Source organism: Aquila chrysaetos, chromosome 22 (genome assembly GCF_900496995.4).
Source record: "Aquila chrysaetos chrysaetos chromosome 22, bAquChr1.4, whole genome shotgun sequence".
NCBI lineage: Eukaryota > Metazoa > Chordata > Aves > Accipitriformes > Accipitridae > Aquila > Aquila chrysaetos.
The window spans coordinates 17,613,284-17,637,866 of NC_044025.1; the positions used below are offsets into that span (position 1 = coordinate 17,613,284).

General features: G+C 40.0%; 1 protein-coding gene across 3 annotated transcripts in view; it reads right to left on the reverse strand.

Annotated features, from left to right (window-relative positions):
• SPOCK1 (SPARC (osteonectin), cwcv and kazal like domains proteoglycan 1) overlaps window positions 1–22,242 on the reverse strand; it is a 327,067-nt gene extending 304,825 nt beyond the window's left edge. The window contains exons 1-3 of one of the 3 annotated variants that reach the window (XM_029998154.1): window positions 22,227–22,242; window positions 21,251–21,309; window positions 20,692–20,859 (exon numbers count right to left, since the gene is read on the reverse strand). In XM_029998154.1, coding sequence (XP_029854014.1) covers window positions 20,692–20,859 — 168 coding nt within the window. In that variant the 5' untranslated portion in view covers window positions 21,251–21,309; window positions 22,227–22,242. Of the gene's footprint in view, window positions 1–20,691; window positions 20,860–21,250; window positions 21,435–22,226 lie in introns of those variants that run through there. The other 2 variants (XM_029998153.1, XM_029998155.2) reach the window with 2 other exon arrangements.
• Window positions 22,243–24,583: the final 2,341 nt, after the last annotated feature.

A 24,583-nucleotide genomic window follows, 5' to 3' on the forward strand; every position in this document is an offset into this window, starting at 1 on the left:
CAGAAGAGTATTAAAAACGTGACTTGTTTCAGAGATATAATGATAATAGCCTTTTAAGTCAGTGATGTTAAGCTTTATGGTAGACACAGCAATAAAGAGTAGCTGCATCTTCATCTCCTTTCCACTGCCTTGAACTGGAAGTAGGGATTTTCTTTTATGTTACAAACTAGACAGTTTTTCAAAACTCTTTTTTTTTTTTTGTGAAGCTGTTATTAGAGAGCTTAAACAAATGCTCACAATAAGTTGGACAGAGTACTAGAGAAATTAGGACTCTAAAGTAGTCTCTGCACTTCTGTGTTTTGCCAAGGTTGTGTCATCTTGCAGCACTGGCTTACTCTTCAAGTACCGCTACCCTGCGATGCACAGTGCAGTATATTCCTGCACCAGGAATTCCACCAGTTTTCAGTGAGCCAAGTTTAAGAGCAAAACCAGACTGACCACATCATCATCAATTTGGATAAAATAGCTCCGTGCTGCTGTGACTTGCTGGCTAGCAATATTTGGTAGCAAACTCACAGGACTTGGCTAATGGAAGAAGATATGAAAGATACCCATAAAAAAGGACGGGAGAAAGATTAAAACTAGAAGAGTGCAGTAAAGAAAGGATGGACAACAGAGATGACAAGAGTAAAGAAAAAAAACTGAGAAGTGCAAAGTAAAGAAGGTGCTGCAGGGTCAACTACAAGAGACACAGAAATATAAAACAACGGAGAGTAGGAGAGATGGAGAAGGGCAAGGAAAAAACCCCATGAATCTGAGGGTCAAGTATTAGATGTCGGGGTAAGAGTGTAGTCCATATTTACAGTCCAGATGCAAGAGTGAATTACTTCAGGCAGCACACAGTTGGGGAGGAGAAGGTATTTGCACAGGCCCAGGCATTTTGAGGGAAGGACAGCATGGATGTCTACACAGGGCCTCACAGAGCTTGTGCACAAGTGCAAAAAGAAAAAGATTTTCAGAGTGACAGATGCTCTGAGGTGGAAGATTTCTGTAAAGCTTTTTCAGTAGCAGAGTTTATAGCCATTACCACAACACATGGTTTCATCATAATTTTCCATGTGAAAGGAGGCAAAAAGAAAAAAAAAAACAACTCTCCCCTTCACTGGACAAGTGAGTCAAGTATAAAAATACTCCCAAGCAAATGACAGCTTTTTAGTTCATCTTTACATCTAACAATGACAGCTGTTTGCATGACTCAGATGGATGATTCAACTGGTGTTGTCCTCTCAGCTCACTTTGGAAAGGAGGGAAGGAGAGCAGCAGTTTATTTTTAAGTATGCCTTGCTAACAACATTTTGATGAGAAATCCTTTAAAAGCTTTCTTTCCTTGAGAGCTGAGGTCTTACTTGAAGTCAGCTTCAGAGATAAATAAGAGTAGATGGCTTCCAGGGAATCTGGAGACAAAGCAGAAAGCCTTAAACAACAGAAAGAACACACTTTGAAAACAGTGTCACACCACAGGTGCTCAGTCAGGTCTTAAGCAAAGGCCAAGAGCCAACTCCCTGTTTGAAAAGGGCTGCAGAGACCTGTAGTTTCGGATAGCTCTGAAACTGCATTATCTAGTGGCTTATTGATTATTGGAGAATCTAGACTCTCAGCAGACTCTCCCCCCTTGCTCCCCAGGAGCCATTACAGCTTTAAAGGCTGTTCAAATTAATCAAGAAACTAGCAGGACAGGTGGACAATTCAAGGAGACACTTTCTCACATCAACAGCTTTCAGAGATATTTTCTCTATTCTCTTTTCATTCAAAATGGATCCAGAGTTAGATGCTGTAATCCAAGACGCTTTAATTCTACTAAGATCTCCTTATCTAGGGCATGAACCAAAATACTTTATGAACTAAATCTCTTTCAGGAAGCACATCACCTATCCCTATATTGTTGATGAATATTTCAAATACAGGATATTAAATGTCAGTACAGAGTTTCCAAAGGCAGAGAGCACTGCCTGAAGGATAATTATACTAGTAACAGCCCTTTCAGAAATACTAAGTTAACCTTGCATGGAGCAGGAAGATACCCTATCTGTTTTTCAGAGACACTTGGCTTGAGTACAAAATGGTCACCAAATTGGCAAAAGTCAGAGAACTGGCCACCAGAAAGAAAAATAAAGGGCTGTTAATCGTTTTTACTTTAGACCACACTTCAAAATGGAGGTAGAAAACAACCATTTTCCATTCTCAAAGACTTTTTTCAGCTCTAGTATCACATTAAAATTTGCATCTCTAGAAATCATGAAAGTTTGGCCCCTGTTATCACACTCTATTAGTTCCATAGGAGAGTTCAACATGTTACAAGGGATTACCTCACAGCCTAGCTCACTGCGAAGTACAGCAAAAGAACAGACGGAATACCAGTTATTTCTGAGAGGAAACTAAACCAGTATCATAGCTGATAGCAAGGACAACAGTAATAAAAGCAGCTTGTTTTGCTCCTGAATATATCTTTGATGACAAGGAAGCTCTTCGAGAACAAGGTAAATTCATTCTACAGGTGACATCTTTATAAAATGAGCATGCAGATTCCTGAAACGTTTTTGATGAAAAAATACTACAGATTTTTCAATGACAATAAACAGTAAAACTTACCCAAACAGGCTTATATTTAGGCTTAAAACTCTACATCTTAGACAATGGTTTGAATTAATTGCCTCCAAGTGTGAATAATTTTCATGCAAACAATTTGCTAGAGCAGGTTTTAATCTGGGTTGTTTGTTTCTTTGTTTTAACCTCAGTTTTTTTTACCGTCAGAATCTCAGTAACAGGGACACTAGTGCTTCATACTGTCAGAACTTCTGAAGTACTTGAAAATGCCAGTGGATCTTTTCCACTCAGGTCTCAAGCACATTAAGATTCCTCTACCAGAGCAGCCATCCTACTCAATGGAGACAGGCAGAAATCCCAGTGCTCTCCTGGGATCAAGTTGTCAGAAGCGCCAGATGATTTAGTGGCCTAGTCCACTTATGTGCAGTCATACCCAAGCCAAGTATCAACGCTCTCTCAGGCACCGATCTAGGAGCCCAACTGTACAGGGATAAAATCAGCATCAGTTGGATATTCTTTTTAACACTGGCTGGTAGTTTGCCATTTCATTTGTTAAGTGAGGCTGGCCATGACTTTTAGTCTAGCATTTTCTTATTGTTTTTATTATCCAAATTACAGCAATAGCTCCCACTGCTTCACTTTTGGGAATTTACTATGAATTTTTGAAGCATGATCTAAGGTCTATCTCTGGAAAACAGCCGCCTTTTTCTTATATTCAGTAGGGTACAAACAAGACTTTAGAGATTAAAAATCCATATATTTGGCTTTGCTTTTCAGAAAGTGAAAGCTGAAAATAAAAATAAAAATAAAACCCATTTATGTAACACAAATGAATCGGCCGAAACGAAGGAGGAGCTAGTCCTGTAGCGCTCTAGCTTTTCCTATTTGCATGCTGTGTGCATGTGAAAGCAAAAGATAATAGAAGCACCCTTAACTAAGTACAGAATTGAAATCTGTCAGGTTTACAAGGAGTTATGAACTGGAAGACATAGATGAAAGGCTAGGTAGTTGCTGTGTTCTACGCAGGAATATAGAAGTCACTATCCACCTCCTACACATGTGGTCTCTGTGTACAGGCCCAGTAAAAAGGATTTGTAGTGCTCAGAAATGGCAAGCAGGCAAAGGCCTAGCACTGCTGCTGACATATGCAAAGGAGGTGGGAGGAGAAAGTGTTGTATGTCACAGCAGGGTGTAAATGTTACATGGTTTGAGTTAACACGGCCTTTGCCTTTCCAGAAAGCTCAGGAAGGTAGCCGTTCCTCCAAATCAGGAATTCACTCTATAAACAGTGTTTTGGATCAAAAGTGAGCAACAACTTGCATTCTCTCTTCCCCCAGAAAGAAACACTCCCCAGGCAGCAAGTGAAAATTTGCTTTACGAAATTCCTTTTTATTTTCCCTCCTGTCATTCCCCCAAATTGTTAACAATAAGCTGTTTACTCCCTGTCATTGGATTTCATGTGGTTTTCTATAGCACCATACCAGGCATATTTTTCATGTTCTACTGCTGCGTAGAGTAACTTAATGATCCTTTTAAAAAGAACAAGTCAGGTCTCCAACTCTCTGTACCTTCTTGTGGTATGTCCCCCATGCTTTCTCAAAGTATCTGCAGCCAGTCAATAAACAGTCCTAAGTACTACTCTGCCAGTAGTACTGAGAGAGCAGGTTAGGTGGTCTTCATTTCTTCCTCAGTTTTTTGCACAGTCACATTAGTGCAAGTTATAGTCCAACCTGAAAGGAACAATTCTGCCACTCAGCAGGCAGTGGTAAGCCCTATCATTATAGGGAATGGTATGTAATTCTTCAGCCTTTCAAGACAGTTGAAGTTGCAAGTAGCACTGCTGCAGTAACTTCAGATCCTGAGTGATAAGTCATTTTATCTTGCTATTCCATACTTTCAACAATTAAGAAACATCACCTTCTGAAGCCATGAATATGTGTGGTGGTGCATTTCTTTCCCCCTCTCCAGGCTGATTTACAAACTTGGGAAGGCTCACTAGGCCTTAGCATACGTGTAATGAGTCAGGCAGTTAAGTGACCCTTGGCTGTGCCAGGAACTCTTACACAGCTAAGACAGGGAGATACGCTGTGTGTCTCGAGGACTCCTGCTGCCTGGCACAGGAGGGGCGACAGGAGCAGAGATAGCCAGGTCTCACAACAACCTGCAGCCTGTTCTCATAACAGCCTCAAGACATTATAACCCTCCCCTGACAATCTTGGAGCATCCCGTATTTATGTTTTGAGTTATTCTCAGTCTCAGAATTTTCCAGTGCAGCTGGGATTCTAGCAATTTGTTGATGACAAAAGTCAATCATCTCCTGAACCTATAAACAGCAGTACTGAGTGAGGCCCTTTGAGCTCACCTGGACCACAGCAGGCTGCGACCAGCACCTCCCTCTGAGTGGGACGCATCTCAGAGCTCGCAGACTTTCCTGTTTGTGAAAATCGGACGTCTCTCGCCGAAAGCCGACACAACCTGGGCTGATTCTCTTCGCTCCTTGAGGCTTGACCCTTCGCCCGTTGAGACAAATGCCAAAGCATTTGACATGAATATTTTCACTGACCTCGAGGGGAATTTTTAACAGGTATACCTCTTTTTCTCTCTCTTTTACTCTCTTTTATGTATTTCTCTTAGTGTCTTTACGCACCCACATGTACTAACCTGAACAGTCTATAGTAAGTTATAGCAAGTATATTATAAGTATGTTATAACAAGTATATTATAAGTTAATACTTTCAAATTTATACTTAAATTACTGTCATGATTTTTATTCAACTGTGAATGAATTTTAGGCTGCTATTATACTCATAATCCCTTTAGATATAAACCGTTGACCAAGTCTGGGACTAGGAGTCGATCCAGCCACATCTAGACTCCGACAGGAGTTTAGAAAGCAAGGGGGTCTTCTCTGAACCTCATGACTCAGCAGGAGGGTCTCCCTTACCCTTTCCCACATTCCCTTTTACCCTATTACGCTTTCGGTCCCTATATACATAAGTTTAGTTTGATTCTGATTTAATTTTCCTGTGTGCATTTCATCCACGTACCAAGTAATAGAGTGAACCTTGCTATCAAATTCTGTGAAGTCGCACTTTTATACAACTTTCTGTTAAATCATTTTTCTATTGCTAATACAATTGGAGGTGATTCTTTAAGCAATTCGACCTCCCCCCCACCTCTCATTTTTAAATCCCCCAGCAACAACATGCAACTAAGAGCCACTGATCTGGTGTTCAGGAATCGCTATGAGAAAAGGCATCATAAAAGTTCACTGACTTAGCTTCAAAGACGAGGGAGAGAGTGGAACTCTTCTGGGCAAAGTTCCTATGACTCATGAACCTTTTGGCTCAAGTGGTTGTAAAATAAGCTAAATAATTTCTGAAAACTCTTGGTCAAGGAAGTGTTTCTGACTAAAGTTTGAAACAGCTTAGGCTTAGTTCTATTATGGAGCAATTGAAATTATATTGCTTTTGCAGCTCTTGTAGCTGAATACTTAGATGACTAGAATGCTGTTACCCAAGAACATGATGCTTGTGACTGTTTTGATAATCTCCAAATGGAAAATACTTCATTCAATACTAAATTGAAAATACTTCAGCTAATTTAGAAAAGGCTATTCCTGAACCTGAACTAGTTTTATGAGGTCTACAAGAGGAAAGGGAAAATACACAGGGCCCAGGAAAAGTAAAACTCTGTACAAGTGATGTTCCTTCAAAAAACTTAGCTGAAGTTTGTTTCTAGTCTGAGAAAAACACTCTTAACAAGAGCAGCATACTGAGAAGACACAGAGATTGTCAACAAAAAGAGACCCCATACCGATGCGGATGTTTTAAATTTAGTTCTACTACTGACCACATCCATTGGTGATAAAGATTAATTATTTGTATTATAAAATTTGTATTGGTCAGCAGCCCTTGCAAAGATGACAGTCTCCAGTGAGCTGGCTTCTGCATGAAAAAACACATAGAATTGTTTCCACCCCAAGAAGTTTACAATCTAAATACATTCTAAAAATTAAAAAAATGTCAACTGAACCGTATAAGCACAAACAATTCATTCAATCTTGTCAGCGAAGAAACCGGCACTGTTGGAAACTTTAATTTTCATACTAGAAAAATTTTGAGTCAGTTTTATATGAAAATTGGAGAGTAGAAAGATGTCTAGGCAAACACAAAACTACATGTTTATTCTGTGAATTACTTATTGTGAGCAGATACAGGAAGTTTATGATGGAAAAAGAAAACAGTTCGCACTAGATTTAAATTTATAGTTCAGCACATGGAGAAAAATAGGAGCTATCAAAGATCATTTCATTGACTATTACAGATACTGCCCCAAATATTCTATACATAGAGGGAATGGCACTAGTGTTTTCACAGAAGTATTTTATGTCTGCATCCATAGAGTCTGCAGGGAGAGAGAGTGATATAAAATAGTTTCACAGACTAAGAGAATACCCAATTCACTGTGACTTGAAGGTAAATACAGGTCATCTCACAGAGATAAACATCTCAACATGGGTTCATTTTTCTTTTTTTAAAAAAGAAAATGTGATCTTGACTAGATTGGATGGTTGCAATAATCCATCCAGCTCCTCTGGAACAGAGAATACAATATTTTTACTTTATTGATGAAAAACATATTTGGAGTATTTTTCTCTTTAGCAACCTTCTGTTCTCCTTGCTCCTGCCTCTCCTTAAAATCAAATATTTTTAAGTTTTTAATTTGGAGAATGGAATCGCACAACTAATCAATCAGCCTTTACATGTGAGATCTCATCATTCTGAACATTACCTCATACGAATCTCAGTGATTGTGCCTGCAGGGTTACCACTGCTTTCTAAAAAGAAACATGGACCAAAAGAAACCACTTTGTTTTGCCCTCTGGCTTTCTGTGTGAAACAAGTGTCATGGTGAAATGCTGACAAAATCCTCTCATGTTTTCTAGCTTTGAAAAATTGCAGCACAATGCTAATCTTGGAAGCACACAAGCAAAATATATATGGGGGGGGGGGTTTCTTTCTTTTTTTTTTTTTTTTTTTTAAAGTAAGCTACAGTACAATACTTACCAAAATTTGAGCAGAGAACAGAATTGTTCCCTTTTGTGCAGAAATAAGGACGGGGGAAAGGAGAAATCTTATGGACATTTTGTTATATTTACCCTATATATGAACACATACCTAACAGGTTTCAGCTATGCAGGACAATAAAGCTTGAAATTCATCCTTGTGCAGCATGAGACAATAGCATCCATGAGATGTTCTGAAAGTTTAGATGTTTTCCATGCTTCATATATGTCCTACATGCTGAATTACACCAACTGTTACAAATTCTTTTCCTACTTTACTCCTGCACTACTGTATTAGAGCACCATCCAAGGGAACAGAGCAAACAGCTTCCCAAATAAGTTGCAGCAGCACATGATCACTCAGTGGATGTTCTGTTTTAAAACAAGCTTTTGCCATCTGTTCCTCTGCTAATTATGAATGCTACAGATATCCACAACTACACTGCAAGGAAAAAAGTGATTAAAGCACATGTATTCTTTCTACAATGCATCTTTGTTGTTTATCTCAAATTAAAAGCAATACCACCCGCCACACAACACACAAGTCACACAGTAGGAAAACCACATGAGGGCAGATGTTTATAGCTTCTCATCTGGCAATAAGCCCGTGGTGATTGCTTGGAGTCCAAAATGTATTGTGTATACTCAGCAAGACAATCTTTACAACTGTGCCCAGAATCACACACATTTCTTAAGTGGGGCTTACCAGTAGCTTTGCTCACAAGAACACTTGCTGCCCAGGTCAGGGTCATGCAGGATACTGATCAGCAGCTAACTTTCAGTTGTATACTCTCTAAATCCCTTCCTGCTCTCCTCTCCCTCTAACCCTAACACCATCATCAACCAACCATTTTGGAAGCCTCTCTAATGAAGCAGAACATGTTTTTCCTTATCTATCTCCTTCCTATTCTGTGTTTATAAATTCATTACCTAAGTACACACAGAGACACATGTCATGGCCTTCATTTCCTCTTTCTGCCAGGCATTTTCCATGAGGAAAGATCTCTGGGCTTTAGAAAAGATTGTTCCAACCATGATTTCTCACCTAACTGAGCATATCTGCATCTCAGCCATGACTCCTCTGGCTGGATCCACTAAATAATCCAGTATTCATTTGCCTATGACACAGATTGTATGTCTGGGGTTTTTTTGTTGATTTTTTTTTTTTCATTTGCTTGCACCTGTAGTTTCTCTTTTTAAGGAATGACTGAAAAAAACCCCACATTTATTGCATCATTGCAGTTTCAGTAACTCCTAATTTCAGGAAGCTTCAGCTTTAAAATCAGCCATGCCCTAAGGCTTCAGCTTAGTACCTTATTTTATATCTACATATCTCCTTATTGAGTTCAAATTTTACAGACAGTCTTGCATCATTCTGGATGGAACACATCAGCTGCACCATCCCCGATATATCAGTAACAGTTTTGCAATTATGGAGGTAAGTTTCAAAATTGCTTCCTGTTAGCAGCTTCCTTCACTACTAATGAAAACTACAGCCATACTGAGCACGTCACATCTATCTCTATTTGTACATTGCCCTGCTGCAATAGAATATCGCTCATTCTTGATTACATAGGGCCATATTCTGCCATTAAACCCTGGATAGAATATCTCAACAGAAACTAATGCTGAGGTTCTGTGGCTACTTTAAAAAATAGTGATAGCAGAATAAGGCCCATAAGAAGTCTGGATTTATTTTTTTTTCCTTTACATACAGAGACAGGACTATTTGTGATGGCAGATGTTGCTTTAGAAGTGGAAGTTTCAATATATTTTTAAATGGTTCTAAAATTGTTTATATTATCTTTTTATGAATGCTCAAAAATTGTCCATTTATACCCATTAGAGTTTTCTGCGCTTGTGTTCAGTCTTCTTTTCTCTTTTACAAGGCATTGCACCTGGATAGGAAATGCTTACTCACAATCTCTAACAGCAGTATCTCTGGGGGAAAAAGATAACCTTTCATCTCAGGTTATAAGAAGTTCATTACAAGCCACAAAATCTTCGCTCTGCCAATCATTTTAACATTTATTAAGATAAGATACATGCATAAGACACAAAGCACCTTTTCATGAGAAGAGCCAAAGGCTTTATAGAAAGAAAAGGAGACTACATATAAAAATAGACATTTGTGTCACATAAGGATCATCATTTCAGTCCATCTTGCCTCATATTCCAATGAAAATAAACCATTAAGTGTCTTGTTATATCCAACTTAACTTTGTTATATAAGCGTGAAGAGACTAATAAATCTGTGGCCACTGATCTGAATTACTATATGCTTCCTTATGAGCAAATATATCTAGTTTACCAGTTTCCTTCATGCTCCGGAACTGCAGTTATATGCATAACCGACAGTTGTGCTGTATTTTTCAAATTTGTATTTACCCTAATTAAATGTGACATGATTTCTTTTTGGATGCTGTTGTCCTGAGTGAACCATAATGTGGAGATTCATGGTTGAGTTTAAGGAATATGGCAGACAATTCTGTATTTAAATCACTAATTACCCTGTGCCTACAGATATTCTTACTGAATGCAGCACTCCAGTGTTCTTTTATGTGACACAATTTCTTTTTTAGCCATATGAAACAAGTTTTAAAAAGATCAGTAGATTTAAAAATCGTGAGAGTCACCAGTTTCACCAGATGTAGTTTAACGTTGAAATAAACCAAGATAGGGGAAATCTGCTTTGCCTAATATCTCTGCTTTAACAGGAAATACATAGTCCCCCATCAAAATGTTATCAAACTAGAGATGTACCGACCTAGCATTAAATAAATAAATAAATAACATCTAGCTAGCATCAAAAAGATTGGTTACCCTGACTTCACTTAGGAAAGAAATGAACAAAATTTATCTCTTATATACATTGTGTGAAGCTTATGTTATCAAAAAAGAAATGAATTTGACCCAATTAACATTGCTGTCAGATACTGGCAGATATATCCAAAGGAAGAATACAGACCTGTTAAGCTTTGTCTTTCTGTATTCCAACACGTACATAGCTCAGTAGAAGAGCACTGTCCTGGGACTTAAACAACCTAAGTTTTGTTGTTACATCTGGCATTAGCTTGATGGATAACTCTGAACTAGCTTTATCCTCTGCTTCCACATCTGTCTCATCTAGATATACATCTCCGTAGGCCTAACCACACCGGAAAAGCGCTTTGAGGCGTAGCAAAGCAAGCCACAAAAAGCTTCGGAATTCTTAAAGGAGATGGAGGAGCCTTCCCCTGCTCTGCGCAGCCCGGGACCCCGAGGGCGGCTTCAGCACTGGACAGCTCCGAGCCGGACGGGCTCCGCGCGGCGGACGCGGCGGGTCGCACGGCCGGGCCGGGCCGCCTGCCCTGCGCTGCCCTGCGCTGCCCTGCGCGTACCGCCGCGGATGACAACGCGCTCAGCAAAACGCCCGCACGAGCAAGGAGTACGAGTGCTTACAGTACAGTAGGTATCGGCGCATACGCAAGTCCTGGCAGACTAACAGAGTTCTCCTAGAAATCGGTGTTCAAAGTCCAGATGACTCTTGTTATCGAACAAGAAATGACAGGCATTTCTGAATTCTCTAAAATTGATTTTTATTAATATTTACCAATTGCAATCAAAGTCTACAAAGAACCTCAACAACCCTAATACTCCCAGAAACGCTACTCTAAAAGCAATGTTTTCCACTCACTGCCTTGAATGACCAACTCGCCTCATTTCTTCTCAATCCTGCAATTATAATTTTCAGCCTCACACCCATTCCATTCTCTAAAATTTAAGCATTCCCCACCCCAATTCCAGTGACTGCAGCTACCCCTACCTCAGCCTTCTGTTCAGGTTCAAGTTGTCTAACCGCTACAACTTGAAGAGAAAGGCAGAGAGGAGAATATACAAACACTAGAAGACAATGCTGAAATAGACTTCTGAATAGCCAATGGAACTCAGGGAAGGAAGGGCAAACACAGATGTCCAAGCTAAAAAGCACATAAAAACTATTCACAGAACGTGCTGTGATATTTCAAATGAAATTGTATACACAGCTGAATTTCCTGATTAGACAGTTTCAAGATAACCTGCATAGACAGACAAGTATCACTGCCTCTATCAATCCCAGTGTCAGTCAGAATTCAGCTGTAAGCCATGATTGAAACAGTTTTCAAAAACCAATCTGAATATAGTTACTCTAACAGTAATTTTTAATAAAGTATTTTTCTATCTGCCCAGGAGAAAGCAATCAGTGAAGTGGATTTATGACACTAAGTTCATTAAGAAGACAGCTAAGATCACAGAATTAATTGATGCCCCCTTGTACCTATTTAATGAGAATGATTTTCTGTTACCCTGGATTACAAACCAAGCTATAGAAGTGACAGATAAAGACCAATCTACTCCCTGCCAAAACCTCTATTCAGTAGCTTAGCAATTTATCTGTAAACTGAATTTTGAATCATATCTTAGCCTTGAAACTCATTAGACCTTAGGTGTTCAGTCCAAATGTATAATTCAATTTTAGCTGCCAACCTGCAACGGCAAATCCACCAATGATAACTGCTGGAGTTATCTACCTGATGATGACAGACTACTTGCATGGAGTTAAGGCTTGGTAACTTAGCAGCAATAAGGCCCCGTGTAAAGCTGAAACAGAGTTAAGTGTTGGAAGTACAGAAATTCACACTGGAGGCAGCAGCATTACCTTAACTTTGCTATGTTTCAACTCCCCTTTCTTATTTTGGTTGGAATCTACAAAATGTGTACTTTGTAGACTGCAGATGTTTGATTTTCAGATAGGTTGATCCTTCCAGGGACTTTGAGGGACCTTCTTCTATTTATGCTGGCCAGACAACTGATCTTTCAGCCTTTTCCAATTACGTAATGTCCTCCAAAAGCCAAAGAGAACTGTTTAATCTAACTGGTCTTTCACATACAGTTGTTCTTTGTCTAAGAGAACAGGAAGATGCGGAATATGGGAATCAAACTCGGGCCTCACTAAAGTCTTTGAGAATTTGGTCATCAGCTTCAACATGACCAAGACTTGACTACAGCTCTTTTGGACAAATCTTATTTTTGGTTACACAAGGAAAGAAATAATCAGACAGCCCTTGTATAAACAGATGTTATCAAAAAGAAAAGAGTTTTCATACCTTAGATGTAGTATTTGACCTCTATTTCCCTCATGAAGTCCTGCCTCTTGTAAAAGCAGCTCAGCTGTCCCACCCCAAATTCAGATGGACAGTCTTGTATTTTATCCTCAAAAAATGCATACACTGTTAAAGATGTGCTGACTGAAATTATATAATTCTAGCCTGCTGGTTAAAACCATAAACATAGAGCAAACAGTTAAAATATCTGAGACAAAAAAAGGCAATGATGTCCCTGATGTTCAAAACATAGTATCATAAGCAAGCTTTAACTTGTGGCACTTGAGAATAATGAGCCTGATTTTCTCAACCCTAATCCTGGACAATTTACCTTAAATAAAAGTAGTATCATTTACCATGGATACTTGAGCCTAATAACAGGTGTTACACTAACAGATGTCAGAACTCAGCCTCCTATGACTATTTTCAATCCACCCATTTTTTATTACACTGACATGGTTTGACATGCCGCAGGGCTCATTTGTGTGGGTTTTTCCCCTCTTTTTTTCCTTTTGCAAGAGTGAGTTTTGACAAATATATAAATAAAATCTAACCCACAACTGTGTATTGGGTTTTGATTTGCTGTTTTTTCTCCCCACCCACCCCTGCCCTAACATTGCAATACATCAAAACTGGCTCTTCCACTTTTTTTATTCCTTTTTAACCTCACGCTCATCAAGAAACAAAAGATTTCTCTTTTGTCCTCTACAAAGGTACAGCATGCTCTTCACATCATTATATTTCCTATAGCTCCCGCTGCAACTCTTAAAACATACAGTCTACATCCAGAAATGTAACAGAAGATTCACCTCTCAGGAATCTGACAAAATTGCAGTTTAAATTTGTAATAAAGAGAGCCCCTATGGAAAAGAAATCCTATAAAATGGGGGGGGGGGGGTGGGGTGGGGGGAGGGGGGCGGGAAGAAGTAGAATACAAGAATGGTTACTCTAAAAACCTGTAAAACATATTAGCGAAAACTTCAAATCTACAGAATTCCATAGCAGGGATATGATTTGTGACTGCAGTCTACAGAACATTTTTGTGAGGAAACTATTCAAGTTATAATTTGAAACATATAATACAGAAACTAACACGCTAGTTTTCTACTGACCTATTTAGCTTTGGAGTCTTAGGTAATTCCCAGGGAAGGTGGATAAGTGTCAGCTAATTACAAAAAGCTGGCGCTCTGTACCTGCCAAGTTAATTATTCTGACATAAATGCCATTATTTTTCCCCTTGTCCACTGCAGAAGGAAAGTGTCAAGTTTGAGAAGGGCATTTTTAGTAAGCATACCTCTTCTGTTTGTAAGAAGCTGATTATGAATTACGTTTGCACAGATTCAGTCTCATGTTTTGCTATTCTTTTAAACTTCATGCAGCTTTGGCAAGTACATCTCAGCTGTACTTTTCAATCACATTTATATTCCAGCCTTGTCCTTCTGTTGACTAAGAATTACCCTAAGAGACAACCTATGCTAAGAATGTCTGGGTAGACTTATAAATCACATTTCAACTCTGTTGTACTTCAGTCCAGACCCACTGGAATCCATACACACAATCTTCATCTTCACTCAAATCTCAAGGTGGGCTTGCAATGATAATCTCCTGGGAAGCAAGCCTGAGGTGCCTGTGTCCCATCACATAACCCAGCCACTTTACTGACCGGGTACATCCATTACCTAACTAGTAGGTATTCTTCAAGTGTACTGTAACCTTCCTTATGACTATCTTCACTACTACATAATTAGCAGGGCCTGGATGGTTTCTCCAGGAATATATATATTGAATGTATTGATCACTGAATCACACAAAAACCTGTGCCTACATTTGAGGCTAGTAGAAAGTAGAAAATGTGATGTTCTGGTAATAAATTGTTGGCAGAAAAATACTTCATTCTGCCTGTAGACCTAAATACAACATAGAAAAAGAAAATGCAATCCCAAACTAAGTAGCTTCCCCTTAGCATCTAGTGTATCAGGCGGTATCTTGAAATTGGTCAAGTCCTTGGTAGCGAGATCACATTGAAGGCATGGATCTGCCAGGGCAGAGATAGCAGAAAGAACCCACTCTACACAAATCAACTGTTAGCTCAAAAATCCCAAAGGGTCAGGGGATAGTTGGGTATCGCAGATCAGGTACCACCACACTAGGAGCTGTATGGATAGGGAGCAAGACAACCACCTGCAAGGGGCTTTAAACTTAACAGACAGCCACATGTGATATAAAACTCCAAGGCCTCTAAAATCCCCAAATCCAGGTTCATTTATTACAGTTTATTACATCATAATCTCTTTTGTTAACATACAGCCTACATATTGAAACTGAAGTGCTTATTAAGATAACTTTTTAAAACATAACTGTGGTTGGAATAATAACCTTTTTCTTAAATTCAGAAATAAGGTTATTTTTGTCACCAATTATCCACTTACTTCTTTATCTCAACTTCACGCAAGGCAGCTTTTGCAGTCCCTCTCTCAATAAACATTCTAGCAAATCTACTCTTACACAATTAGCTTTGTGTGAGTGAACTAATATAGTATATTATTTTAAAACAGAGTCTTTTCCCCCATGATGCTGGAAGGCCTTTGGCTCACCAACTCCAGAAAAATTTGTCTTTCTTGAATTTCAGTGATCAGAAGTGCTCACAATATTCATAATTAATATTCTCTTCTATACATTGTACAATTTTATTTCTTGAACAGAACCAGAGATCTTTCATTTTATGCATTCCTACAATATATTTGCTCTCCTTAGAGTAGCATTACTTTCGTTACTTAGAATAACTCTGCAAATCAATAAAAGTACACAGGTTTTCCCTCTCATCTATTTCAAGCTGAGCGGCCAGGACCCAGAATAAATTCGTGTTAGCTCTCAATTCCATGACCTTCTACTTTGTACTTTTAAATTTCATTTCATTTCTATTACTTGAGTTCCCAAGGTCTTCCAATTCTGCCTGCTTGGTATTCCAACCCTTCTCAGTACTGGTCATGTTTTCCAACTCTCTGCTATCAAGTTTCACTACCACACTTCTAATTTTGGGCTAAACAAATCAGAGAAAGGTAAGTGCAACAATGGGAAAAGCAGTGAAGAAGTGTGAAGAGCCAGCCCAAAGTCCAACAATCCATCAGTGGCAAAGCTGGAACAATACAGGTCCCCCAGTTCCTAGCCTTGTATTTTCTTTATCACCTAACACTGCACTTCTGATCAGGTGTGAGGAGGAACTCATAGGCTCAGAAAGGTGATGTACTCAATAACTGAAAAATTGTCTCTTCAGTGGATCGTATCAGGGAATGGTAGTCTATGACCAACCTGGGAAATCTAATATCTAACCTAATCTACTTATATATGACTACTCATGCTGCTGATAGTTACATATAACTATTTATCCACAGTAAGTCTGAGAAACGTATACACACAGATGATGACATTTCATGCCTTACTTCTTAGGCATGCACAGTCTCAAAGCATCTCCAGGCATATAATGCATGGGGGTTTTAACATGATAGCCTGAACTGGAACTCTGTAAGCAATAACATTTAGAGAAACAGCTTAGTTAATGCTCAGAACATGGTCTGGCAGCCTGCCATGCATAAACATGCACTGAAACCAGAGTTCATGCCAAGATTCTTAGCTTTCAACTTCATAGAAATTCCTTGTATGGTTTATACTAGATCCTCCAAGTTAATTTCACTTTTTTCTTCCTTTTTGCAGTTTAATCCATAGCTAGTTGAACTTATTACCTTTTTATATATAAGCATTAATAATGTAATAGACATAACTCCAAGTAGAAGTAATAGAATTAGTCTGCTCATATAATTTTGATTAAAAAGACAGGCCTAACACTAAGTGGACACTTACACTATGCCTTCTGTGCCAAGCCTCTATGAACACAATGAGATGCTGCAGTGTGACCTATTACAATAATGTGTATGGCTATTCACATTATAAATGCTTTCTAAGACTCATAAGAATTCACTTCACATTCAGGTGTCGAATTTGTGCTTGAGCTCCTCTTAAGCCAAGGGATCTCTTTCGATAGATTTGATCGAAAGATCGAGGCCTTAACATTTGTTTTTGTAATATCAAAAAGTATAATTTGACTCTCATATCCCTGATGTCTGCTTTTCCAGGCCTCAAATCTGTACAAAGGAAATAGCTGCAGTTCCTTCCTACAGACTCCAGCTTTATTACTAGAAAAAGAAAAAAGTAAGCGTTATACTGATTTAGGTTTTATTTTTTAGATACTTACTAAACTAGACCTAGTCAGTTACTCAAGTATGTATCAAGCCACTTTCAATATATGGATTAGGTGAATAGTAAATTCCATATTACCACAGACCCTGAGCTCTGTCCTTTCTTTTTTACAGCTTCAACACACAGTTGTGAGGAAGAGAAATACTGTTATCCCCAACTATAAAAATGGGACTTAAGACAGAGCTAAGATTTTGTCATTGGTCACACAGAAAACCCATGGCAGACAAGGAAAAAGGAGTGGAAGACAAATAGGAATATCAAATTCAGATTGTAACAAAAGCTTATGAATATATCAGACATTACACCATTATTGATACTGGACAGCTGGACAATATACAAGATTTTCAATAGCATGTGCTTCACAACAGACCAGTCACATTGGTCTTACTATTCATTTACAGGCTCTGCTTGTTTTTAAAAATGGAGCACTTGAATATTCTACAAATTGTGTTCATATCATGTGAAAAGATTGTATTGTAAAGTATTGTTTTAAACAGATCCCTTGAGGCCTTTTGAAAATGTTGACAGGTCATCATTTCACACTATTAAATTCAGTCAGACTTAAAAATTTAACCTGATTAGGCTTCAAATGAGGTCTACTTCTGTGCTGTCTTTTCACAGAAGAAAAGTAATGACTGCTGGGCCATTAAGTGCAACTACCATGCTGTCTTTGCCCAAAAGAAATATGGGTCATACTAAAAAAAACGATCAATAGCTGTCTTCTCAAATCAGGCCATATTGGACATAGCTCAATAAGGCTGACCAACCAATTGATTTTGAAAAGAATAACTAAAAAAGTTGAGAGAAGCCCAATTTAAAACTTTATATTCAATTATATATCATCTGTAAAAATCCACACAGTACTGCAACATTTTAACAGATTTATACACACATGTGTGCGCAGATGTTTATGCTGCATGCATGTACAAAGTGGCCACACCCAAAACAGTCAAATCTTAGCTCCATACGTGACAGTGTTTCTCCTACTCTACATGAGGACACAGTTATGTAAATAATTGTGCAATTTTATTTATATAACATAAAATTCAGAAAGCTATTAAATGTAATTATGATAATTACTGCAACCTTGCTTCTGCTGATTTACAGGGAATGAACTAGGTCATTTGCTCTGTAGTAGCTGTAGTGTCAGACCCAAGAAGGTTTTAACTGAAACACCACTTCTATGCTCCACCTCCCATGCAAAGTCCACACCCACTCATCTAGCAATGATGTATATATAGTTACAGTTTGGGAATGAAGGGAAGATGAGGAGACAGTTTCCCTACAATTCAACAATTATGAATGAAATGCTAGCCTACCCCATACATAGCAGTTCATACTGTTATGCTGCATCTCACCAGGCAGTCTTTTAACAAATGTTTTAACAATCTATCCCCAACAACACGCCATGAAGCAAGGACCACATTTCTTCTAATGACATCTCAGTATGCACAAAGCGTGCTGTTTCTACTGTACCTACTACATTGGCAGCAACTCTACCTATGCATGTCTTCATCTGTGGACACAGAACCCCTCACAGAAGATTACGATGCAATAAATCGCTTTGCTTGAAGCTTGAAGTTATTAAGAGCTTAATTACATATGCAAGTTTGTTTTTTTTTTTAAAAAGCTAGGTAGGAGATGATTAGCAGTTTCTGTTAATTTGCCCCATAAAAGTTTTCATGGATAATCATATGTATTCGTAACATGCTAGTTTTGAAGTAATTAAATAGAAAAATTAAGATGGCTGGGAAGAAAGATACCTAAACTTTGTGTGAACTTTATACTATTTGCTTTTGCTTGGCAGAGGACTGGTTAAGAGGGTTTTTTTTCCATAAAATGATTCTTCCTATAGAAAAGAGTTCTGAGGCTTTATGGGTTTTGTTAGCATTTTCAGAAAGTCTAAAACCACATTTTCAGGTGTGAAACCTTAAAACATGAAAGAGGTAATCTTTACAAACACCTTCTACAGGAAGAGGAATAATTTGTCTGACAATTGCACTTGTTAGATCAGGGAAAGGGGACGAGAAGACAAGTTGCAATGACTCCAGGCTTCAAAAAAGAATAACAGCATAAAATTAAATAAAAACTTTAAGGTCAAGGACTGTGATTAATACAAGGCCTCAATTTGGAAGGAGACTGTTGAAAGATGTCCCTTGCTATAAATCTGTCCCTAGTTAAAAGTGTTTTCAAATTAATTTGGCAGTCCATTCAATTTACCATTTTCAAATGCTGCTGAATTCTCACATCAAGTTGGATGTAGAAATTAACAAGTAAAACCCTTAACCTGCATTCCCCAGGAGACTAAACCAGATATTAACAAAGATTCCCTTGGAGCCTGGTAAAAATCTATAAATCCGTATTAACTTAATAAAGTTTATTAATAAAGTCCCCTTAATAAAATAGTAATTACTGTACAAGCATAGGCTTTTCCAGACACCTATTATACAAGAACTTCAACAGTACCAGTAGGTAGATGTCATCACAGTGACTGCACACAAATATACATTCTGACATATCTGTTGACACCATTGTTAAGGCCATACTTTGTTATATTGAGATTCAGAGCAGCATGATTTCTCAGACACAGAGATGACCACAATTACAGAAAAACGTAGAGAGAATGAGCTAGGCAGAGGCAGGTCACATTTAACTGTAATACTTTGACTTCCTCTGCCACAGTAAGATACAGTGTTAAGACCACAGAGACAAACATATAGCATTAAAGTTTAACATGTTAATATGTTAACAAAACACCAGAGCTTCCTAAACAAACAAAAATTCTTACAGAATAGTACTAGCAGAACTGCTAGCCAGCTCTACTCTTCCCTTTCCTAGAGTCACACTGCAGCCACAGTGCACAAATCCCATGCAATAAGGAACACTTAACCTCAATGTGCTCGTGATTTAACAGTAATGTTTCCCTTATCCAGTCTCGGGCTGACTGAAGCAGGGTTTTCCCTGTGTGCTCCCAGAAAGCTTTTTCAGCGTATAGACAACAGAAACAAAAGGAGCTCCGTAAATATTCCATTTAACATAAATGTTGCATTTCTCTTTCTCCAGTCATTGACTTAATACACACAATTGTATTCAAACTAGGGGTATTCAAGAATTAATTTTAAGCTTAAGAAAATGATTTGTTTTGTACAGATACATGTCATAACGCATCCTGAAGTTACCCCTATTTTCCAGACTGAAAAAAGACCTGAACCAAAGCTCTGCTTCCTCTAACCCTATACCAGCATCAAAGATCTCCATGAGCAGAATTGACAATAAAATGTTTTCCACCAAATCTGCAGGCAAAAAAAGCTTCACTGTTTACCACCTTGTGGCTTGAACTGGTAAATATTCCCTTCTTACACACACACTGTTTCATCGTTTTACAGTTAACTAGCCTCTTAAGCAGCAGGCACAGAAACTTCGCTCAAAGTTCCTCCCCAAAGGAAAATTGAAGACCATATGATTTCAGTGAGACTGACACCGAGCCCAAGCTGCCCCAATCGATGGGGTAATCAAGAATGCCAGGACTGTCTGTCCAGCTTCCAAACAGCTCTGAACATCCTTCCTACAAGCAGCAACCGGTTGCCCAAGCTGCATCTCTCTTCTACCCACAGCTTCTAAAAGCCAGCAGCCACCCATCGAGAGGATGCTACGGTCAAATGGAACGAACAAGAAGTACGCAGTAAACGAAGAAGTACTTACATCCCTGAATTTGTTCCAGTACTTGTCTCTATCGTACTGCGAAACGGTGCTCAGCCATTTGTCGTTGTCCAGGAAATTGCCATGATTGCTATTACTCGTGATGATTTCAGGATGCCGGCTCTCCACTTGCAGGAAGCACCAGGCAGCGATTACCAGCACCCCCGACATCTGCAAGGAGAGGAGAGGAGCGGAGGGGAGCGGAGCGGAGCGGCGAGGCGGCGGCAGCGGGCGCGGAGGGCGGCAGCGGCCGCGGGGGCGGCTTTCTCGGGCGGGGAAGTTTGAGGGGACCCAAGTTCGGGCTCGTCTCCCCTCACGCCCCTCGCCAACTTCTGGCTGCGGAGCTGTCAGGTGCGCTGAGACCCACCCCACCCGCCCAGCCTGGAGGGGCGGGGAACGACAGTCATAATGATAATAAAAATAAAACGGGTCACCTGGGACCGGGCAGAGACACCAGCCAGGGGAAAATACAGCGTTACGAAACCCCAGTAAAGCCTCCCGCGGGAGCAGCCAGCGCTGGCTCCACGAACTTTGGCTGACAGGGCGGAGAGGAAGCCCCTACCTCCGGGCAGTGCCGCCGGCCGGGGCTCCGAGCACCGTACGCTCTTCCTCCTCCTCCTTCTCCTCCCCTTTGTGCGGCTGCCGCTGCTCGGGCGGCGGGTCGGAGAACCGGCGAGCCCCGAGTAGACGCCGTCAGCGGCTCCGGCTGTGTGTGCGTGTGTGTGTGTGGTGGCGGGGCGTACGCGGGCCAGCAGCCGAGGTCTGGCGCCATCTACCCGCCGAGCGGCGGCGGCGGCGGCAGCGCGGGGGCGGAGCGCGGTTTCGCGGGCAGCGCCCGCCTGAGGTAAAGGGCGAGGCGAGGGGCCGCTCGCGCGCCCAACGGTCGCCGTAACGGTCGGTGTCTCGGGGACGTGCTGAAAGGGCTGCGGAGCCAAGGGCGGGGCAGCCGGGGAGGATGGAGGGCTGTGAGGAAAGCTGGGGATAGCTTCTTCAGAGGGGTCGGCAATCAAGTCTTCACTGCTGCTGCACTCCGGAGAGTTACAGAGCCATAAAACTGGCCTTAAAAATGTAACTGCCCCCCGCCAACAAATGCCAGCTTTTGTAAGCCCTGGGTAGGATATGACTGTCTTGAGTCAATGGTTTTACAATTTACAAAAGTAATGACGTTTCAAAGGCACAGGAGTCATCCCAGGCTTCTTAATTTCTTTTGACAAGGAGCTCCCCTCCCTTGGTGAACACACCCCACACCGTGAAGAGGGTTGCGCTCCCACACCACATAACCAAGTAGGGACTGCCCAGGCCATCAGAAGGGTGTGGGGAAAAGCCATCTTCCATTTTTGAAAATGGGAAGGAGACAGATGAGGGGAGCTACATACTGGTCTAGGAACTAGGGTGAAAACTGGAGACCTTCTCCAGCAAGAAAGGAGAAAGCTCTCCATTGTCAACTGAGGAGGTGGGAAAGAGGACTGGGTGATTTCCTACGTCAGGATTTGGGTGATTGTTGCTGTATACATCCCCGAAGACCGTGAGCAAGGCACTCCTCCTCCTCCTCTTACTTCTGAGCATTTTGAGGGACAGGAAAGCAGGAAATTTCACATCCAAAACCAATTTTTAAAATATGGAGGGGAGGCTCTCATTAAGGGTCTCATTCTCTGCACCTGGATGGAGGAGAGAACTTATCCCCTGCTGATTAATATGATGCCCAAAAATGAGGACGTATACTTTTGCCAATCATTTTAAATACAGCTGTGAGTAGTGTTCCATATGATGTTTTTCAAATATGGTTCATTAAACTGTCTTGTAAATAGTGCCTTTTCTCTCCAAGAAAACTATCAACAGGGTTAATTCTACTTTGTCCAGACAGACACATTAGGCATTTCTTTAGTAATGCAGAAAGGGTCACGTTTATTTGTTTTTTACTGCTGTGTCTGAGCACTGAACTCAGTATACAGTTCTATTCCTAGATCTAATTTTAAATAGAGTTCCTAAATACCAAGTAACCACAATAAAAGCCTCTGGGACTGAAAAAAAAAATGAGGTTTTATTAATTTTAACAGCAGAGAACAAGCACATACACACAAAAGTACCCCACATTGGAGTCTCCCCTTGGTGCGCATAGAATCTAACAAAAGCTACATGCCTGCAGGAGGGCAAAGTATAACCTAATAAAAGCAACAACTAGAAGAAATCTAAACCAAAACCCTGCAGATCTGGATGTAAATCCATATCCAAACACCTTGCTCCACCTTCACTCCTATACTGGACTATACCATTCTTCTGATAGCAGTCCAGGGTAAGTATTCCTCTCAAATATCTCTCTGTTTTGCACAGACATTCCTATAAAACTGTTAGTTTCAGTGACAGATAAGGTTTATATAACTTCTACCTGGCAGGGTGAACACAAGCTTTCTCCTTTCTTAGTCAGATTAACAGAGTACTGTGCAGTTTATTCTGTATGGGCCTTTTCTGTAAGGCTTTTAACAACAGAGAATTTGTCTTCTCTGCACAGACATTAAAGATCTTGCACCATCTTAAATCTTATGGTTAAGAGATTTCCCCAGTGAGCTTACAGAAATCTATTGTCATTCAGCTATATACAGTTCCATTTGACTCGTGTTTCACCCCAGACATTGCTGCATTTCAGCACCGTCATACACAAAAGACATTACCTGCTACACATTTGAGGATTTTTATGCACATGGAACTACACCAGTGCTTACCAGTTTTGCATAGTTACTACTTTCTTGATCCCACTGCAGGTCAGATCAATTTAATCCTCCCTTGACCATTTCTCCAAGTCATGAATTGCCAGGCCAGGCTGGTAAGGAGCAGTGGAACATTGTTTCCACCCAAACTTGTAGGCATTCTACCCATTATATATTTATAGCAGCAGCTAGTTCATCCCTGTAAAACACACTTGTTAGCACAGCACACCAGGCTCAATCCTTCAGCGACTTCAGTACGGTTGACTTCACTTAGTATGAAGCAGGCTGATACGCTTGCAAGTCAAAGACCTGAATGATAAATTACAGAAACATTGTATATAAAGTGAGTAATTACATTCTTACTTGTAGCATTTGTGTCAGAAATGTGTCTTCATTTAATTACTTCATAATCCCATATTCAAAACATGGCTAATCTTTCTTGATCCAGCAAAACACAGGCTTCCTGTTTAATTCTGATAGCAATCTCTATCACTCAGCAGCTGCAGCATTTCACCTCCGCACTGTTTATCATCCATGACTAGAATTGAAACACCCTTGTCAGCTGGTTTTTATCTCTGGACAGTGCTATAATTGCCTCTAATCCTGATCCAAGAATATAATATTAGAGATCTCTCTATAGTGAATGATTCAACTCTTCAGTATTTTGGATGTAAAAATTTCTTTTGTTCCAAGTTAGAAGAACTACTGAAGAGTTAAAAACCATTTTTATCATGCTTGAAGCTGTAAAAAGTGCCACGGTATTGATTTGGGATATTATTTGATAATTATCATCAACTGTATAAATCATTTGATCAGAAGTTCTAATTACAACCATGCCCTGCCAGCTTCTCTATGCTGTAGCCTGTCCAGGTTCATTCTGGAAGCAGAACCTTCTGGTGCAGAAAGCATTTCACACACACAAGGATCAAGGGCCAAATCTCATCTCCAGCTAAATTCCCCATGCAGAGGAATGTTATAGTTGTCTTAATAGGGCACTTTGGGACTTTGAGTTAATAGAGAAAGCCTTCAGCACCAGTCTTGCAGGCAACATAACTGCAACACGTTAACTTCCCGCTAGACCAAAACAACAATGCCTGGAAACCAAGTCAGCCACTCCTGTTTTTTCTAAAGCTACACTGAACTTGCCCCACATCATAGCCAGTAGCCAGCAGCTGTGTACCCAGTAGGGT